The sequence below is a fragment of the Ursus arctos genome, unplaced genomic scaffold (genome assembly GCF_023065955.2).
Source record: "Ursus arctos isolate Adak ecotype North America unplaced genomic scaffold, UrsArc2.0 scaffold_1, whole genome shotgun sequence".
Lineage (NCBI taxonomy): Eukaryota > Metazoa > Chordata > Mammalia > Carnivora > Ursidae > Ursus > Ursus arctos.
In genome coordinates, this window is record NW_026622763.1 from 13,448,454 (window position 1) to 13,463,418 (window position 14,965).

The following is a 14,965-nucleotide window of genomic DNA, read 5'->3' on the forward strand; positions in this document are numbered from 1 at the left end:
GCACGGAAGGGCTCCATGGTGAAGAGAGAGTCACGTAGTGGAAGGCATTTTGACCTCATCCTGAAGAGGCGAAGTCTGTGGGTCTCTGGAATACTGGGAGCGGGTGCTCAGCAAAAGAATCTGGGGTTCCTGACCTAGAGTGTGAACCGGATGAGCAAGGACTGGGAACAGTGGGCCTGGGGAAGGGGTTGCTAGGACAGTGTGAAAATAAAACTCGGACCCAAGAGTCAGCTCCTGATTCTGGGGGTGAGGGGGACTCTTACCGCTTGTTACCACCCACATTCTCGGTGTCCAGTGTGAAGACAAAACACAGTCTTTACTGAATAGCTACTGTGAACCAAGTGGTGTGTCATTCACTCAAGGTATATATGAGTTAATATCATATATACCTTGTAACCTGTGATCTAGGTGATATTATCCTTATTTTGGAACTAGGGGACCTGTTATTCCAAAAGATTAAATAACCTGTCCAAGGATACACAGTAAGTGACAGAAGTAGGATTGGAACCCAGGCCTTTCTGGCCTCAAGCTCAATCCGTTTCAGGGCTGCTACACTACCTTTCATGGTGGGACCTGAGGACATTCAAATTAAACTTATTAAAGTGCCCTGTTGATATCATTAAGACATAGTCATTCACGGCCACATTTTCTGCTGGAGGACAGAGCGGGCAGGAAAGGTCTGGGATCGATCTGCCAGGCTATGCTACTGAAGAGCTAGGGATCCAGCAGTGAGGTTCCCCCCGCCCCCGCCGCCCCCCGCTCAGCAGAAGACATTCCTAGCAGCCGTGGGAAATGGGCACAGGAAGTAACATCAGGGGGAGTGGTGGCAGGACCGTCGTCATCTGGGCAGCATCAGGAAGCCTTCCAGAAGGGAGCAGGGCGGACTGCTGAGCCAGGGCCTCTGGGAGATCCTGGGGCCAGGCGGGTTACCAGACTCCAGACCTGGTCCCAAGCATGTGACCGGTGTCCCTGTGCACACCTGTGGAAAGAAGCGGGCAGGGAGGTCAGGATGAGGTCACCAGGTGACTTAGGAGCTGGATACACGGTCAGGAGTGGATCAGGAACATCAGTGCCCATGCGGATGGGCCTTCCCCTGAGCGAGGCTGGGATAGGCTGCGGGGACACCGAGCTGCAGCTCACCTGGTGATCGGCCCGTGGCCTGAAGGGAGTGACTGGGATACAGTGTAGCCAGTTCAACTTTAACCTGGATTTACTGGCAGTCCCTTCCAACACGTGACTCGGAAGCCCTGCTCAGGCATCGGAAGACCGGTGATTTCATCCAGCATGCTCTTGAGCACCTGCAGCAAGCCGGGCGCCAGCCGGCCACCACAGCTTTCTGCCCTCGCTGTCTGGGATGCTCTCGCTTGCTGCCGGAAGTAGTGCGCATACCACTGCCGACTCTGCCCGAGTGTCCCCTCCTCAGGGAGCCCTCCCTGACCATCCAGGCTGAAGAGGCCGTGCACCCACCCGCCTCTCTGTCCCCCAACCCTGTCACCCTCTTCAGACGAGCGATCACAAATAGGACTTTGCACACGGAGCTCATTGTGCAAGGTGCTCGGTCAGCATCAGCCCCTCTAGCGTGCGCCCCCCGTGGGAGCAGTGACATCGCCTCGTCACCACCGCATTTAGTCCACAGGGTGACCATGCAATATCTGTTGAAAGACTAAGCTGTCAGGTACCTTAGGAAAGTCTCTTTAACCCAAATCCAGCCTTTGTTTATGAGGTCACTGTCCTGGAAACAACCTAAATTTTCCACCAATAGCATGATGGGGAAGTTAGCAATGTGATTGGGGATATTGTATAGTTTTTTAAGTTTTGATTGTAGAAAGTGTACAATAGGGGCACCTGGGTGGCTCAGTCGGTTAAGCATCTGCCTTCGGTCATGATCTCAGGGTCCTGGGATTGAGTCCCGTGTTGGGCTCTCTGCTCAGCAGGAAGTCGTCGTCTTCCTCTGTGCTCTCTGTCCCAAATAAATAAATAGAATCTTTTTTTTTAAAAGTATACAATAGCATGGAAATACTTATGTTAAATGAACAAGAACTCAGTTATTTACATAGGAGTTTCTCAACCTCAACACAGTTAACATTTTGGACCTTGTCGAGTGGGGACTGTCCTGTGTGTTGTGGAATGTTTAGCAGCATCCCTGGCTCCCTACTAGAAGGTGCCAGTAGCACCCTCTCCTTGCAGCGGTGGTCATCTAAGCCATCCTCAGACACTGCCTCATGCCCTTCAGGGGGCAGAACAGCCCCTGGTGGAGGACCACAGCCTGTCGATGGTGATCTCACACACACACACAAGTGGGACGGTGAGTGCCCAGGGGTAGAACTGCTGAATAAATGAGAGAAACCTTATGTAATGTCATGTAAATAAATAGGTCAGCCTCAGAAATGATGTACAGAAGAGAAATACTGGAAGGAAGTCCTTGAAAATGTTGGTCACCTTTTAGGTGTTGCCAGCAGCCCTTGGTCACAATATGCCCCTTCCTCACCATTTCCCAAAATGTTTCAACAGATGGAAAAGAAGAAGCAAGAGAACAAGATGAGAAGAGATCAGTTGAATGACCAGTACTTGGAACTGTTAGAAAAGCAGAGGCTGTACTTTAAGACTGTGAAGGAGTTCAAGGAGGTAAGAGGGAGATGGGGCCAGGCACGTAGGGCTGTGGGGGGGGGGGGGTTGTGTTCATCTCAAGACGAGCCTTTAAAAACCAGAGTGGTTGCCTGGTTTCCCACTGGGCCAGGGATGGGCAAGAGCAATGTGATCTGACAGTAAGGTACGGACCGCATCTAGGTAGTTCAGGACTGCGTGGTTCGCTGGCCCAGCTCAAGTCTCGAATGTTCTAAGAGACATCACATCTTTACTTGCATTCCCCTAACATTTAGTAAGCATATTAAACTCACAAGTAAAATAGCATCAGAGGCCACCTGGAAACACCATTCGTTACACATTCAGATCTAGAATTTTCCTTCCCCCAGTCCGAGGCAGGGGAGGGATCTTGAGAAGCCTGTGGCAAGAGTGAACTTGGAGCTTGGCAGGCTTGGGCTCGAGCCCTGCCTCTACCATTTACCAGCTGTGTACTTGGGCAGTGACTGAATCCCCCCGAACCTGTTTCCTCATTGGTGGGTTCTGCTGGGTCAGGTGAGGGATCTGCATCTAGTGCTCCGTCCGCCTCCTTTGACACCCAACGCTCAACTGAGTTTTGTTTGTCCCCATCTTCTCTCCCTGCATTTGAGCAGGGTTACTCTCCATGGGTCCAGGGAGAAAAATTTTGCCCTCTTCTTAGGAGATTTTCCACGAAGGGGACTTCATTTTGTCACTTACTAGGATATCAGCAACGTCATTTTCAGGAATTCCTTCCCCCTTTCTAGCCCAAATCTGTGTGGGTTCAGTGAGTGTAGACATTGCTGAATATTGAGGAGCTAGGGGTGTAGGTTGTATCCTGGTGTTAGGCCTACAGAAGAAAAAGTATGATCTTTTCATACCAAAAATTTTATTCCTGTATATTTTTAAAGACTTGTTTCCCTTCCTTCCTTCCCGATTTTCTCCTTTTCTACTTCTCCTTCCCTTTTTTTTTAAATTTAACTTTTGGGGGCCACAACCCACAGACATTTCAAAATCTCTCACACTTTCCATAAATGATCTTCAGCTCCTGTCATGCCCCTGGGGATATAGCACTTTGTTAAATAGACCCACTCCCTGTGTCAGGAGCTGACGTTGTGGTTGGGAAGACGGATAACAAGCTAGGAAATACAAACCCTAGTAAACAAGTAATAACAAATAAGAACTAATTTCAGTTTTTGCCAGGGCTGGGGGCACTAATAGAGATGATGTGGCCAGGGAAGGTCTCTGTCGGGTGCGGACTTGGCCATGGACACAGCAGGATTGAGATCTAAGGCCAGACAGCCGGGAGAATGAGCGGGTGAGGTGCTCTGGGTCCAGGAGCCCCTTGTGGTTAGCAGGGGTTGGAGCTGAAGTTTTGGGAGAGCTAATGAGCCAGCTGGCAGGGATCAAACAGGACCCACTGCTCCCCAGCAGAGCTCTTTTTCCTCTTCAATGCAAATAACTCAGAGAAAAGGCCCAGCAGGGAAGAATTAAATATTGCTTGGACACAGCAGCACTGCCCTTTTGACAGCAGAAACAAAAAGTAGATAAATCGAGGAGGATAAGTATAAGCTGTCAAAATCAAAGCAAATAAAAGTGAAATGGAAAAGCTCATTCTCGCACTACACACTCTCAGGGCTGAAGTCTTAAGATGACCCCCAAAGGCAACGGTTCCTTCAGAGATGGTAAACATCAGGCTTTCTGTGTTCCTGCCTCCCCAGGCACAGAGACTCTGGCGTCAGAGAGCACGGGTGCATCCCTCCGAGCTGCTGAGACCCCTAGACCATGTGCCTGCCCATGCCATTTTCCTCCGTCCAAAACAAGTCGGGGGGGAAATGGGGAAGGGGAATGTATGTTCTTCAGACAACTAAATAGATTTCATTTAAAGGACTCACCTTTTTAAAAAAGCATATTTTCTTGTTTTTTGACATGAAAATGATAGTATTTACTCCCTTTTTTTTTTAACATTTTACGTGGCAAAAATTTAAAATTAGCTACTGCGTGTCACTGTTCCGAAATCTTAAGCGTTTTCCACCTGCTCCTCCGAGGTGACTTGGCCCCTCTTGGGGCCACCGCAGCTTGAGGAAGAAGTGGCAGCAGAGGCTTGCGGCCCCCCAGTTTCCACCCCATTCCTTCAGCCGGAGTAATTCTGCTGTTTTACAGTGGTGGTACCTGATAAGATCTCCTGTGGGGTAGAAGATCAGTTTGAAAGAGGAGACTTTCATCCCAGGGCAGGGTCTTCCAGAAAGCTCTCTGTTCTGCTTTCTTTCCTTGCCTCTGCCCAGCCTGCCTTCTTCTCCTCCTGGGTTCTAATGTCCCACCGTATCCTGGTGTCTGCACTCGTGCTGGCAACAGTAACTGTCCAGGCAGAGTGCAGCGTCCTCGTGCAGAGCACGGCCCTGGCCCCCTTAGTCGTTCCCTTCATCAGGTTTGGGGTACTCCATGTCCACTGAGCCCCAGTGGTGCCCCCTCATCCTGACTCCCAGCCTCCTCTTGTACCGAGACGCTGGTTAGAGACATCCAGTGATCTCCAGATTTCCATTGGCTTGCTCATCGCAGCAGGGTTTGTTAATAGCAGCTCTGCCAGGGAGCAACACATACTCTGAAATCACTTTAATTGCTGCATTACGTTAATTAATTATGTCTCTAGACCACGGTCTCTCGTAAGGTCACCAAAGCGAGCTTTAAATGCTAGCCTAGCACTGACGAATGCAGACCATGCATTTTCATGAGGCTGACTTTGAGTACATAATTTCGAGGGGGATGAAGTACCGTGTCTGGCACATGGCGGGCCCCATATGGTCTCTAGTAGGAAGGAAACAGGCAAGGAAGTGTTTTCCCTTCTCTTCTGGAAAGAAATGCCTAAAGGACCCTTTCTGTATTTGCTTTGAACAGATGGACAGTATCATTCTGTAGTTTCCCAAAAGGCCTCCGGTAGATTGCATGGAACTTCATCAGTGCTCACACGTAGCAGGTGATGGCCGAGGACACCTTTACTGAGAAGTTCAGGTGTCAGGTCAGCATTGTGTCCATGGACTTGCCCCTGCTGGGGACGCTGCCACAGGAGCATGCTGATGCTGCTGAGTTGTTTTTGCCTCATTTAAAAGTTGAAGTGGATGACAACTGAATGTATTTATTCAGTTTTGTTGTTTTATCTTTTTTTATGGAAATTTTCAAAAAATACACAGAAGTAGAGGAAGTAATTTAATAACATAATAGTATGACTGTCTGCCTGTTCTTGTTCCATCTTTACCCCCACACCCACCCTTGGTGTTTGGCTGGAGGTTTTTTCCCCAAGCAAATCTCAATAACTCATTTTATTTTATTTTATTTTATTTTATTTTATTTTATTTTATTTTATTTTATTTTATTTTCAATAACTCATTTTAAAAAGGAAAACTTTCTTCCGTAGTATAACAAATGTTATTCAGCTTCTTTCTCTTCCCACGCCCCAGGAACAATTAACTGCTTCCCCCTCCAGAAACATGTGCTCAGAAAGTATCAGAGTACCTTGCTTCTGACAGTCATTCAGCCTTATTCCCGGCCCAGAGCCGAGCTATTCCCCGGCTCTGAGGAGAAGGCTAAGTACCTGCAGGTGAACTGGCACTTGGTAAAAACAGGGCCACTGCAGCCATGAGCCGTGACACTGCCAGAAAGAACAAAGGGCCTCCAGACAGCAGGGAGCACCTAGCCAGACCCAGGGAGATGGAAACATTGACTTTGGGGGTTTGGGATGCAGAGGGTTCAAGGTGGAAGAATTTCTTCCATACTAAGGGCATCTCCCGGGAAGCATGGCTCCTGGAGGCCTGACCTCACTCTTGGGCCGGGGCCCTCCAGTTTGCCTCTCCAGGCCCTTTCCACTTACCATGTTCACCTCTCCATTTAAACTGGGCTGCTGGTGACATGGCCCAAGGAAGGAGGGGACATTGTTTGCCAGCAGGTAGAGGTATCCTAAGCTGTCAAGGCCAGTGGGAACAAGAGGGAAGGAGCAGGCATAGTGAGAAGCTCTGGAATGTACAGGTGACCTTGCCCCACTGGATACCAGATGCCACACACACGGGCTGGGACCTGTGACCTCCCCCCATACATGCAGTCATGGATTTCATACATCTCATTTTAAAAAAGGGAAGTATCCCTCAATGCATGTCTCTCACCCGGTCTTCTGTGAGTTTCTTTCTTAAAGCTAAGGATATTCTTGATCTTCACTGTTATCAGAGTAAGAACTTAGCGGCTCTGCTTGCTTGTGAACTAGGTCTGCCTTTCATCACCCCTTCGGCTGCAGGCTCCAAGGACCTTCCCCCTTGTCGTGGTGGTCCAAGATTGGCTCCTAAGTGTCTGCTGGCTGCTTCTGGCCCCTTGAGGATTGCAGTGGCTTCATGAAGTCTTTTGGAATGACAATGCCTAATCCTCATCCTGTTCTCGGCCTGACAGTCCAGAAACCAGTTGTCATTACAGTTATTTAGGCACCGAAGTTCAGGTGAACCCGTCCTGGCTGTTCCATCGTGCTGGTGGCAACGTGCAAGGGGGCTGGTTAGTCAGTCCGTCGCTGTGTCTCCTGGGACTGGGGAAAGCTGATGTACACTTTCTCTGCTTCCTTTCCAGGAGGGCCGCAAGAACGAGGTGCTGCTGTCCAAGGTGAAAGCCAAGGCCTCCTGAAAGTTCCCAGACATCGTATGGCATTGATTTTTTTTTTAACACCATATATCAACTGCAAGATGGTGAAATGGTTCTGAACACTACAGTAGAGAGACGCAGGGGTCATAATCTCAGCACCCGGATATTTTCTTTCTCCCATTTGCTTCCATTTCATCTCTCTGTTGTTGATGGAATCAGACGGTGTAAACACGATGGCTTGGATAACACCCATCAGCCTATGAAGAAATGCAGGCCGTGTTTGTTCTTGTCGGGTCAACTTTAATTTTTCCAGTAACATTGCACATATGAAGGTACCTGTATTTGTATGGACTCTCTGAATAAAAAGGAATTCATTTGTTCAGCAGATGTTAATTGAGCAACCAGTGAGAAGTAAGCACTGAGGGAGGTGAAGTATTAAACACAGGCCCTGCCCCTCAGGCAGCCGGCACGTGGCCCGGGGAGCAGAAATAGCCCACTAGACCCCAGACCTTGGTCGCCTGCAATGTTTTTGTTTTTGTTTTAAGTAAACAAAGGCTTTTAGCTGAATGGCCAGCCCATGTGAGTGTTGGTCACGTGGGCCCTTCACTTCCCCTTGGTGCCTTTTGCTCCTGGCTCCTCGAGATGCCAGCCAGCAGTCCTGATGCTGTAGCCACAAGAATGAAAAGCTCAGTGGCGGCCGTTGGTTTAATGCTTCGACACGACTCGAGCTTATTTCACCAAAAACTGAAGACGGGGGCCTCATGTTGAGGACCCCTGCACAAGAATGACCCCTTAATATGCCCTGTCCCCCACGTGAGTCACAGCCGGATGGGGCTGGTCTTGTGTATCCCTCCCCTTGATGTGCACAGGCCATGAGCTCCACATTCTGGACAGGTCCTGGGCCAAGCACAGAGATGAGACACATGCACCATTCACCGAGCTCCAGGGCAGCCCGTGATAAATGCCCGAGCGACCAGTCGTGAGCAGAAAGCAGAGGGCATTGCAGGAGGAAGAGCAGTGAGGTGTGCAGAGATCCAGGAGTTTTCGTGGGGGAGGTAGGATTGGATTCAAATTGGATCCAAACGGGGAGTTGCATTTGAATAGGCAGAGGGAGATGGGAAGGCCATTTTGGATAAAGTATGATGGTAATTAGCAACTGGAAAGGGCGCAGGGAGAGGACAAGCGTGCTTGTTGGGAAAGGAGTGGACAGGCCTGTCTCTGCAGGAAGGGCAGGCTGGGACCCGCCTTTGGGGAGCCTTGAAGGAAGCCAGAGCAGTAGACTCTCTCCTCCGGAAATGAGCTGTCCAGATGCGGAGCCCCTCCTGCCCTGGCCGTCAGGGATCCAGCAGCTCAGCCCTATTCAGTGAACCCCCCGAGTGAGGTTTGCACTTCATTCTGCGTGAACCTTGCACACGTACTAGTCGGCAGATTCCGACGTGACACATAGAAGCTTACACATGGCAGGCATCTGGGGCGTTCAGTGCAGTCACAGGACATCACGTTCATTCTTAGTTCTCTGATATGTGCATTAAGCAAATCTAATGCAGACAGACTTAAAAATCGGATGCTGGATTAGCAGCAGCCGTTGGTTTCTGTGGCCGGGCGGGGAGGCCTGTGCGAGAGGCTGGCTGCTCCCAGAGTGGCGCTCCCCTGTGCCGAGTGTGCCCTTCCTGGGCCGTGTACGTCTCCCCTCAGCTGCTCCCACGGCCACGGTCATCTGCGGGTTGATTTTTGAAAGGGCCCCATGAAGTTGAAGCAAGCGACAGCCAGAAAGCAGGTGGCACTCTGAGGGCGGGAGGGAGGACAGCAGTTTGACTGCAGATTATTTCAGGTTCAGGGAAACATCTGTGTTTTCTTGTTGAGAAGCTCCTGGACCCACTCCCTAGCAACGTTTTGAGCCGTTATGAAATTGTCTATTTTTCCAAAGGTGGTAGGGAGGAGGAGTGGGTTATATTTTGGGGTTCGGTAGCCCACCTCCCTGCTATCGAGGAAAGTACAGCACTGACTAATCCAAATTTAAAAGTGAGGGCATTTATTGGGCTATGTTTCCAAAGAATTCCATTTTGGTTTGGCTTCGGTATAGGGAGGTCTCAGAAGATCTCTTTTCCTTTTTTAATCCACAAGGCCTAGTACAGATAACAAGTTTGTTCCTGTTCCTTGGACTCATCTTGGATTAGACTGCAGGAGCCAGTTCTGAGAGCTCCGTGTTCGCCATCGATGGCCCACAGAACGAATGGTGCCTTTGTGAGCAATTAGGACCGTAAGCGTGCCTTTCACTCAGGCCTTAGAGGCTGATGTGATGCCCCGAGGCCCCCTTCATTTCAGAAGCCACTCACGAGAGTTCTTCCCAGGACATCTTGTGTGCCCAGAGTATGGCTGGGTATTGGGCTAAGCCCACAGACTTTTCTGGAGTTAAAAAAAAAATACAAAAACCAAAAAAGCAGGAAACATGCTGAAGTTACTTTTATGAAACGTGTGCTTCTGGAGGAGTGAGGCTTCCTCAGGAAGCATTCAGTTGCCCCTGTTCGGTCAGAGCCATGAGGTTGCTGCCCCAGTACCCTGGCATTCTCCACCAGCCTCGGGGTGGGGCACCGCCCTCCCTGACATGCGTCTCATGGAGTACATGGGGCTGCCTTGGTCTAAACCAAAATCAGAGCTGCTGAGCAGTACAGACTAGACGACCACGAGGCGTGTGGGGAGACTTGTAGACGTATTTCTTGTTGTCCTTGGCCTGGGTTCAGTCTCATGGGTCCCTGGGGTCAGCTTATGGCGCTAGAGGGAGGTGCCGAATGTTAGAGAATGTTCTCAAAATGACTCGTCGGGGTCTGTTTCCTTTTTGAACAGAGAGCACATTCCAGGTTTGTCAGGCCTAAGTTCTCGTTAGAGTCTCACGTGTATGGTTTTCACTGGGTTCTGGTCCGTTGCCCATTTTTCTGTGTGTAGCCAGGTCCTGCCAGTGTCTACTGAAGCAGGACCAGGAGGCCGAGGGGCTGCGACAGATAGCAGGCCTTTCTCAGGCTGAGGAAGCACTCCTTGACAAACAGCGTGGCTCTTGGGGGCTCCTGAAACCAGGAGCAGAGGACGGAGAAGGCCTCAGGCAGCCCTGTACTACCTCACGAAGCGCCACCCCCATGACCTCAGGCTGCCTGTTGCCGGCCCAGGTCACATCTGTAGTGACCAAAGCAGGCCCGCCAGCAAAGGCACTTTGGACCGCAAGCAGTGGCCTGGAAACCCAGGCCACCTTGATTCCTGTCTCCTGGGCATGGCCTTGTCTTGCCCTCTCTGCATGCGACTGATGATCAGTGTATGAGGGAAGCAGACATTCTAGCAGGAAACTTCAGCAGGTACTTCGGCTGAGCCTGAGACGAGAGTTGGCTTGAAGCTTGCTTTGGGAAAGAACGTTAAGGAAGCGCTTTACTTGCATCCAGTGTTGGCTTCAAGGTACAAGCACATCTTACCACATAGCAGTCCAGCGAAGAGCCCAGCAGGTGAGGTGCCCGCTGTCCATCTGTGTGGCTCGGCACTAGTCAGGTGGGGTGCCTTACGCAAAGCATCTTTGGAGCCACCCAGGCCTTCTCAGTCCTTTTCCCCAAGTCCAGAGCATTTCTTCTCATAGCACATGGTGATGGGCTGAAAAACGCCATGTAAAAAAATCATGTTGTCATGGTCCCCACTCTTCTCACGATAAATGTGTAAAAAGCATTGAGGGGATCTAGTAGCTGGTCTGTGGCTCGCTTGACAATGTGGGGAATACTGTGGGTTTTCCGCATCAGCCTTACATCAGTTCCTCAACTGTGCCGAGCTCACACCTGCCCGTGGCTGTGGTCCCTGCTGCTGTCTCTGCCTGGACCACCGTCCATCCAAGGTCACGGGCAGTGGCTTTCCAGGACAGCCTGATCTGCTGCAGACCCATTCAGTGTCAGCCTGCAGCCCTGATCACATTCTGCCCTTTCCCCCGCTATCTCTCTTGGTGGCACATGCTACTGTTTGATCTCTTTGTCCTTTGCGAAGTCTGTTGCGTGCCTACCCCCCAGAGTGGGAGAACAGTGAAAGCAGGAGCCAAGTTTGCAGTCTCCCCAGAATCTGGCGTGGGCAAATGGCCAGGAAATTCTGGTCGGATAAAAGAACTTCTCTAGATTGCAACTTTGCATCCCTGTATTAGCAGAGTTTAGACTGAAACTTTTGTCTAATTTGCATACAGGTGGACAGTTTGACTCAGCAGCTTGAGAGGGTCTCTCAGAGTGTCTTTGTTAGACTCTAACCTCGAAGGTCGGGATGACAGAGGTGTCAGAGGTCTCAAACCTTTCAAAGCTATTACCTTTCACATGGGTTTTTTTCTCCCCAGACAGGGGGAAAGAGAAAGGGAACACACTAATGTCAGGGATTAGGTCATGGGTCTGTTTTGGCTCAAAGTATGTTATGAACCTAATGGTCACTTGACTGGTTGAAATGACTCAGCCACATGAACCCAGGAAGTGGGGATTAGCCCCGGGATGCCGTGTAGGCAGAAGTACGAACTGTACAAATCCATGGAGGGCGGTTGGGCGATATCTATGAACAGTGCAAATGCACAGACTTCTTGAGCCAGCAATGCTGCTTCTAGGAATTTTCCTCATGTACAAGGGTTTTTTACCGCAGCATTATTTGTACTAGCAAAAAGTTGGAAACTACCACCAACATAGGGCAACGGTTAAGTAAATCATAGGGAATCCGTTCAATGGGCTGTTCAGTTTGGAAGAACAGAGTCACTCTGTATGTGTTGCCATGGGACGATCCCTGAGGCGCATGGCTAAGTGGGGGACGAGAGGCTCTTGGGACACTAGTGTTTGTTTTGAAAGGGGGAGGGGGTGGAGCAAAATGTGTCGTTGGGTACCCACACGTGTGTGGTGCGTGCGCGCACATATGTCACGCGTACCTGCTAGCGTGTGCCTCGACTGTGTCTGGGAGGGTATACAGGAGCCTGACCGCTTTGGCTGCCTCTGGGGGGGGGATGGGACTGGCTTTTCACTGCGCGCCTTTTGTGCCTTTTGCATCTTATACCATGTACATGTATGATCTATTCGAAAATAAATGTTTTAAATTTTAATTTGATTTAATTTTCTACAAATAGAAACATGACAGGAGAGTCTTGTTTGGTAAATCTGCTTTCCTTAGGAATCTAAAGCCCCATGCCCAAAGTATTTGATCTCTCCCTTTCTTGGGTCTTGGGGGAAGTAGGGAAGTGGAAAGGGGGCTCTCCTGTCCTGGCAGAACAGCTGTGGGGACAGGAAGTAGTAAGGACAGTTCTGCTCTGACTGTGCCTGTGTTGGGTGGCAGTGAGGGGGACGGGGAGGGGGCAGTGGACTGTGAAGTGGAGTCGCCCTTCTCTCGTGAGGGTCACAGCACCACCCCTGTTCCTCTGGCTTTTGGGGATACAAAAGATGGAGACAGTACCCCTGAGCCATGGAGACGTTGCTGCTGGTAATCAGCGCAAGGTGCAGGAGAGCTTCTGTTCTTGAAGTTGTTCGGGAAGGACAGGGTGTCCGGAGCAGCCTTCACCATTTTGAGACCATGGGAAGAGACATCCTGACATGCTGAGCCTGGCAGAGTGAAAAGATGGGAAGAGCCTGGCTCCCTGAAGGCATGGCGAGCCTCTTGAACCAACCCAGGGACCGCTCGCCCCCATATGTCTTACTCCGTGAGAAAAATAAATCCCCGACAACTCGTTCATTCGACCCACAAATATTTGAGCTTCTGTTGTGGGTCAGGCGCTGGGAATACAGCAGTGAACAAAGCAGACAGAAGAACTTGCCTTCACTACACTCCAGCGGGGAAGACCCAGAAGCAAGGTAAGTCCGACCGTAAGCTACAGCGCGTGTCGCTTCAGCATGCTGATTGAGGAGGAAGGATCGGGAGTGTCTGGGTTGGTGGTGATTTGCAATTTTATAATGAATAGTTAGGGACTACCTTTACATTCTTTACTGGGAGCTACCTGGGTTTTCATTCTGGAAACTTTACCAGAGCGCCAGTTAACCTGCTGCCTGCCGGAGGTACCTGCTGGCGTACCTCCTGTCAGGGCCTGCTCGGTGTCAGCCTCCTGGTTCCATCCAGGCTTGCCCTAGATGTCCCCAGTGTATCCGCCTCCCAAAATGTCTCCTGTCCCTAATCGCCTCTTTCACCTGAGTCTTAGCCACCCTGATTTTCTTTGAAGTCTTTATAAATTGCACATTATTTTACATGCTTTTATTTTTGTCATGTGAAAAACCAGGTATTGGCTCTATGGTTTAAAAACTATGGGTGGTTTTCTCTGTGTGAATTTAATATTGATATCCTTTATTTTTTTAAAGATTTTATTTATTTGAGAGCGAGAACACAAGCAGTGGGGAGAGGCAGAGGGAAAGGGAGAAGCAGGCTCCCCACTGAGCAAAGAGCCCAATGTAAGACTCGATCCCAGGATCCTGAGATCATGACCTGAGCCGAAGGCAGACACTTAACCGACTGAGCCACCCAGGCATCCCTGATATTGATATCTTTTAAAGATAATGTTTACATGCTTTCAGCTTCATTCAGGTAAGAAATAAAACATGTTTTGCATTTCCTAGATTTGTGTGCTGTTTTGTTTCGGAAGTTTGAATCACTAGTGTTTTTATGTCAGAATGCAGTTTGGAAAGAACTTTCTCCATTGTTTGTCTCTTTAGGATATCTGTGTTCTTAGTATTAAATGAATATAAACACCAAACTGACGACGAGTGAGGGAATGAGCCACCTGGTGAGGGATACCAGTGTGAGGGAGATGCCAGGCGGCGGGGGTACAGAGCGTAAAGTCCGTGAGGTAGAAGCAGGCCCAGCACATGAGTTTTGAGGGGCATGAAGGGCACCTGTGTGGGAAACCACTGGAGGGTTTGGAGATGTCAACAGGGATGCCTTGGGAGCCGTGCTGACCACAGACCAGGGAAGCAGGGGCAACAGCAGGAGCCCAGATAAGGGATGGCTGATAATCCAGAAGAAAATAGACCAGAAACGAAAGTCTTAGAGACTGTGCTTACCCTTTTTATACCACCTGATTTTAAACCACCTGATTTTTCATGTTCTGTTTCACATATGGACCTCTGAATTATTTGTTGCCATTCTTCACTCCCCCAGAACAGACATCTTCTGTGTCCTGGTGGGTGGAATACTCTTCTCCATCGCTTGACTTTGGGCTTTTGCTTGGTCTGTGGGTTGTTAGCAGACTTGCTATGAGCAAAGGTTTGGAAGTGTGCTTGGGTGGTCGGGCTTGCCCACTTGCACGCCTCTCTTGAAAATCACATACTGTGCTGGCCCAAGGAGGTTGAGTGACACATGGAACAGACCTAGACCCAAACAAACTGCTTCTTGAAGCTGGACCCAGAAGAGTCCAGCCTGGATCGGTGAGATCCCAGCCAACTCACAGACATCTCATAGACTCAGACACTTCTCTGTACTACCCAGCGTTAGTGTAGAGGGACCAGGTCAGAGGCCAGAAGAGCAGTCTTCTAGGGATGGTACCCGCGTGGGGATAGATGCTCATGCTGGACAGTAATCATGGTCAGAATCCAAATTCCCGTCCCACATGCCTGAAGAAACATGGAGGCCATGCTAAAGGGGAGAAAAGGAGCATACTTTATCCATTGTACATGACTACATTATAAAATAATACAATTGGGTTAGCCCCATCCATCCTGCAGACCTGGAACATTGTGAAATTGGATTCTGACATGAAGATACTTTAGCAAATGAATCTTGACAGGGAAGA

At 49.8% G+C, this 14,965-nt stretch overlaps 1 protein-coding gene across 4 annotated transcripts in view; it reads left to right on the top strand.

Annotated features, from left to right (window-relative positions):
- Nucleotides 1–7,597, top strand: part of CCDC93 (coiled-coil domain containing 93) — an 88,694-nt gene extending 81,097 nt beyond the window's left edge. For all 4 annotated transcript variants that reach the window (XM_026510120.4, XM_044388258.3, XM_044388259.3 and 1 more), the window contains 2 exons: nt 2,512–2,625; nt 7,201–7,597. In XM_026510120.4, the coding sequence (XP_026365905.1) occupies nt 2,512–2,625; nt 7,201–7,254 (168 nt within the window). In that variant the 3' untranslated portion in view covers nt 7,255–7,597. The remainder of the gene's footprint in view (nt 1–2,511; nt 2,626–7,200) is intronic.
- Nucleotides 7,598–14,965: the final 7,368 nt, after the last annotated feature.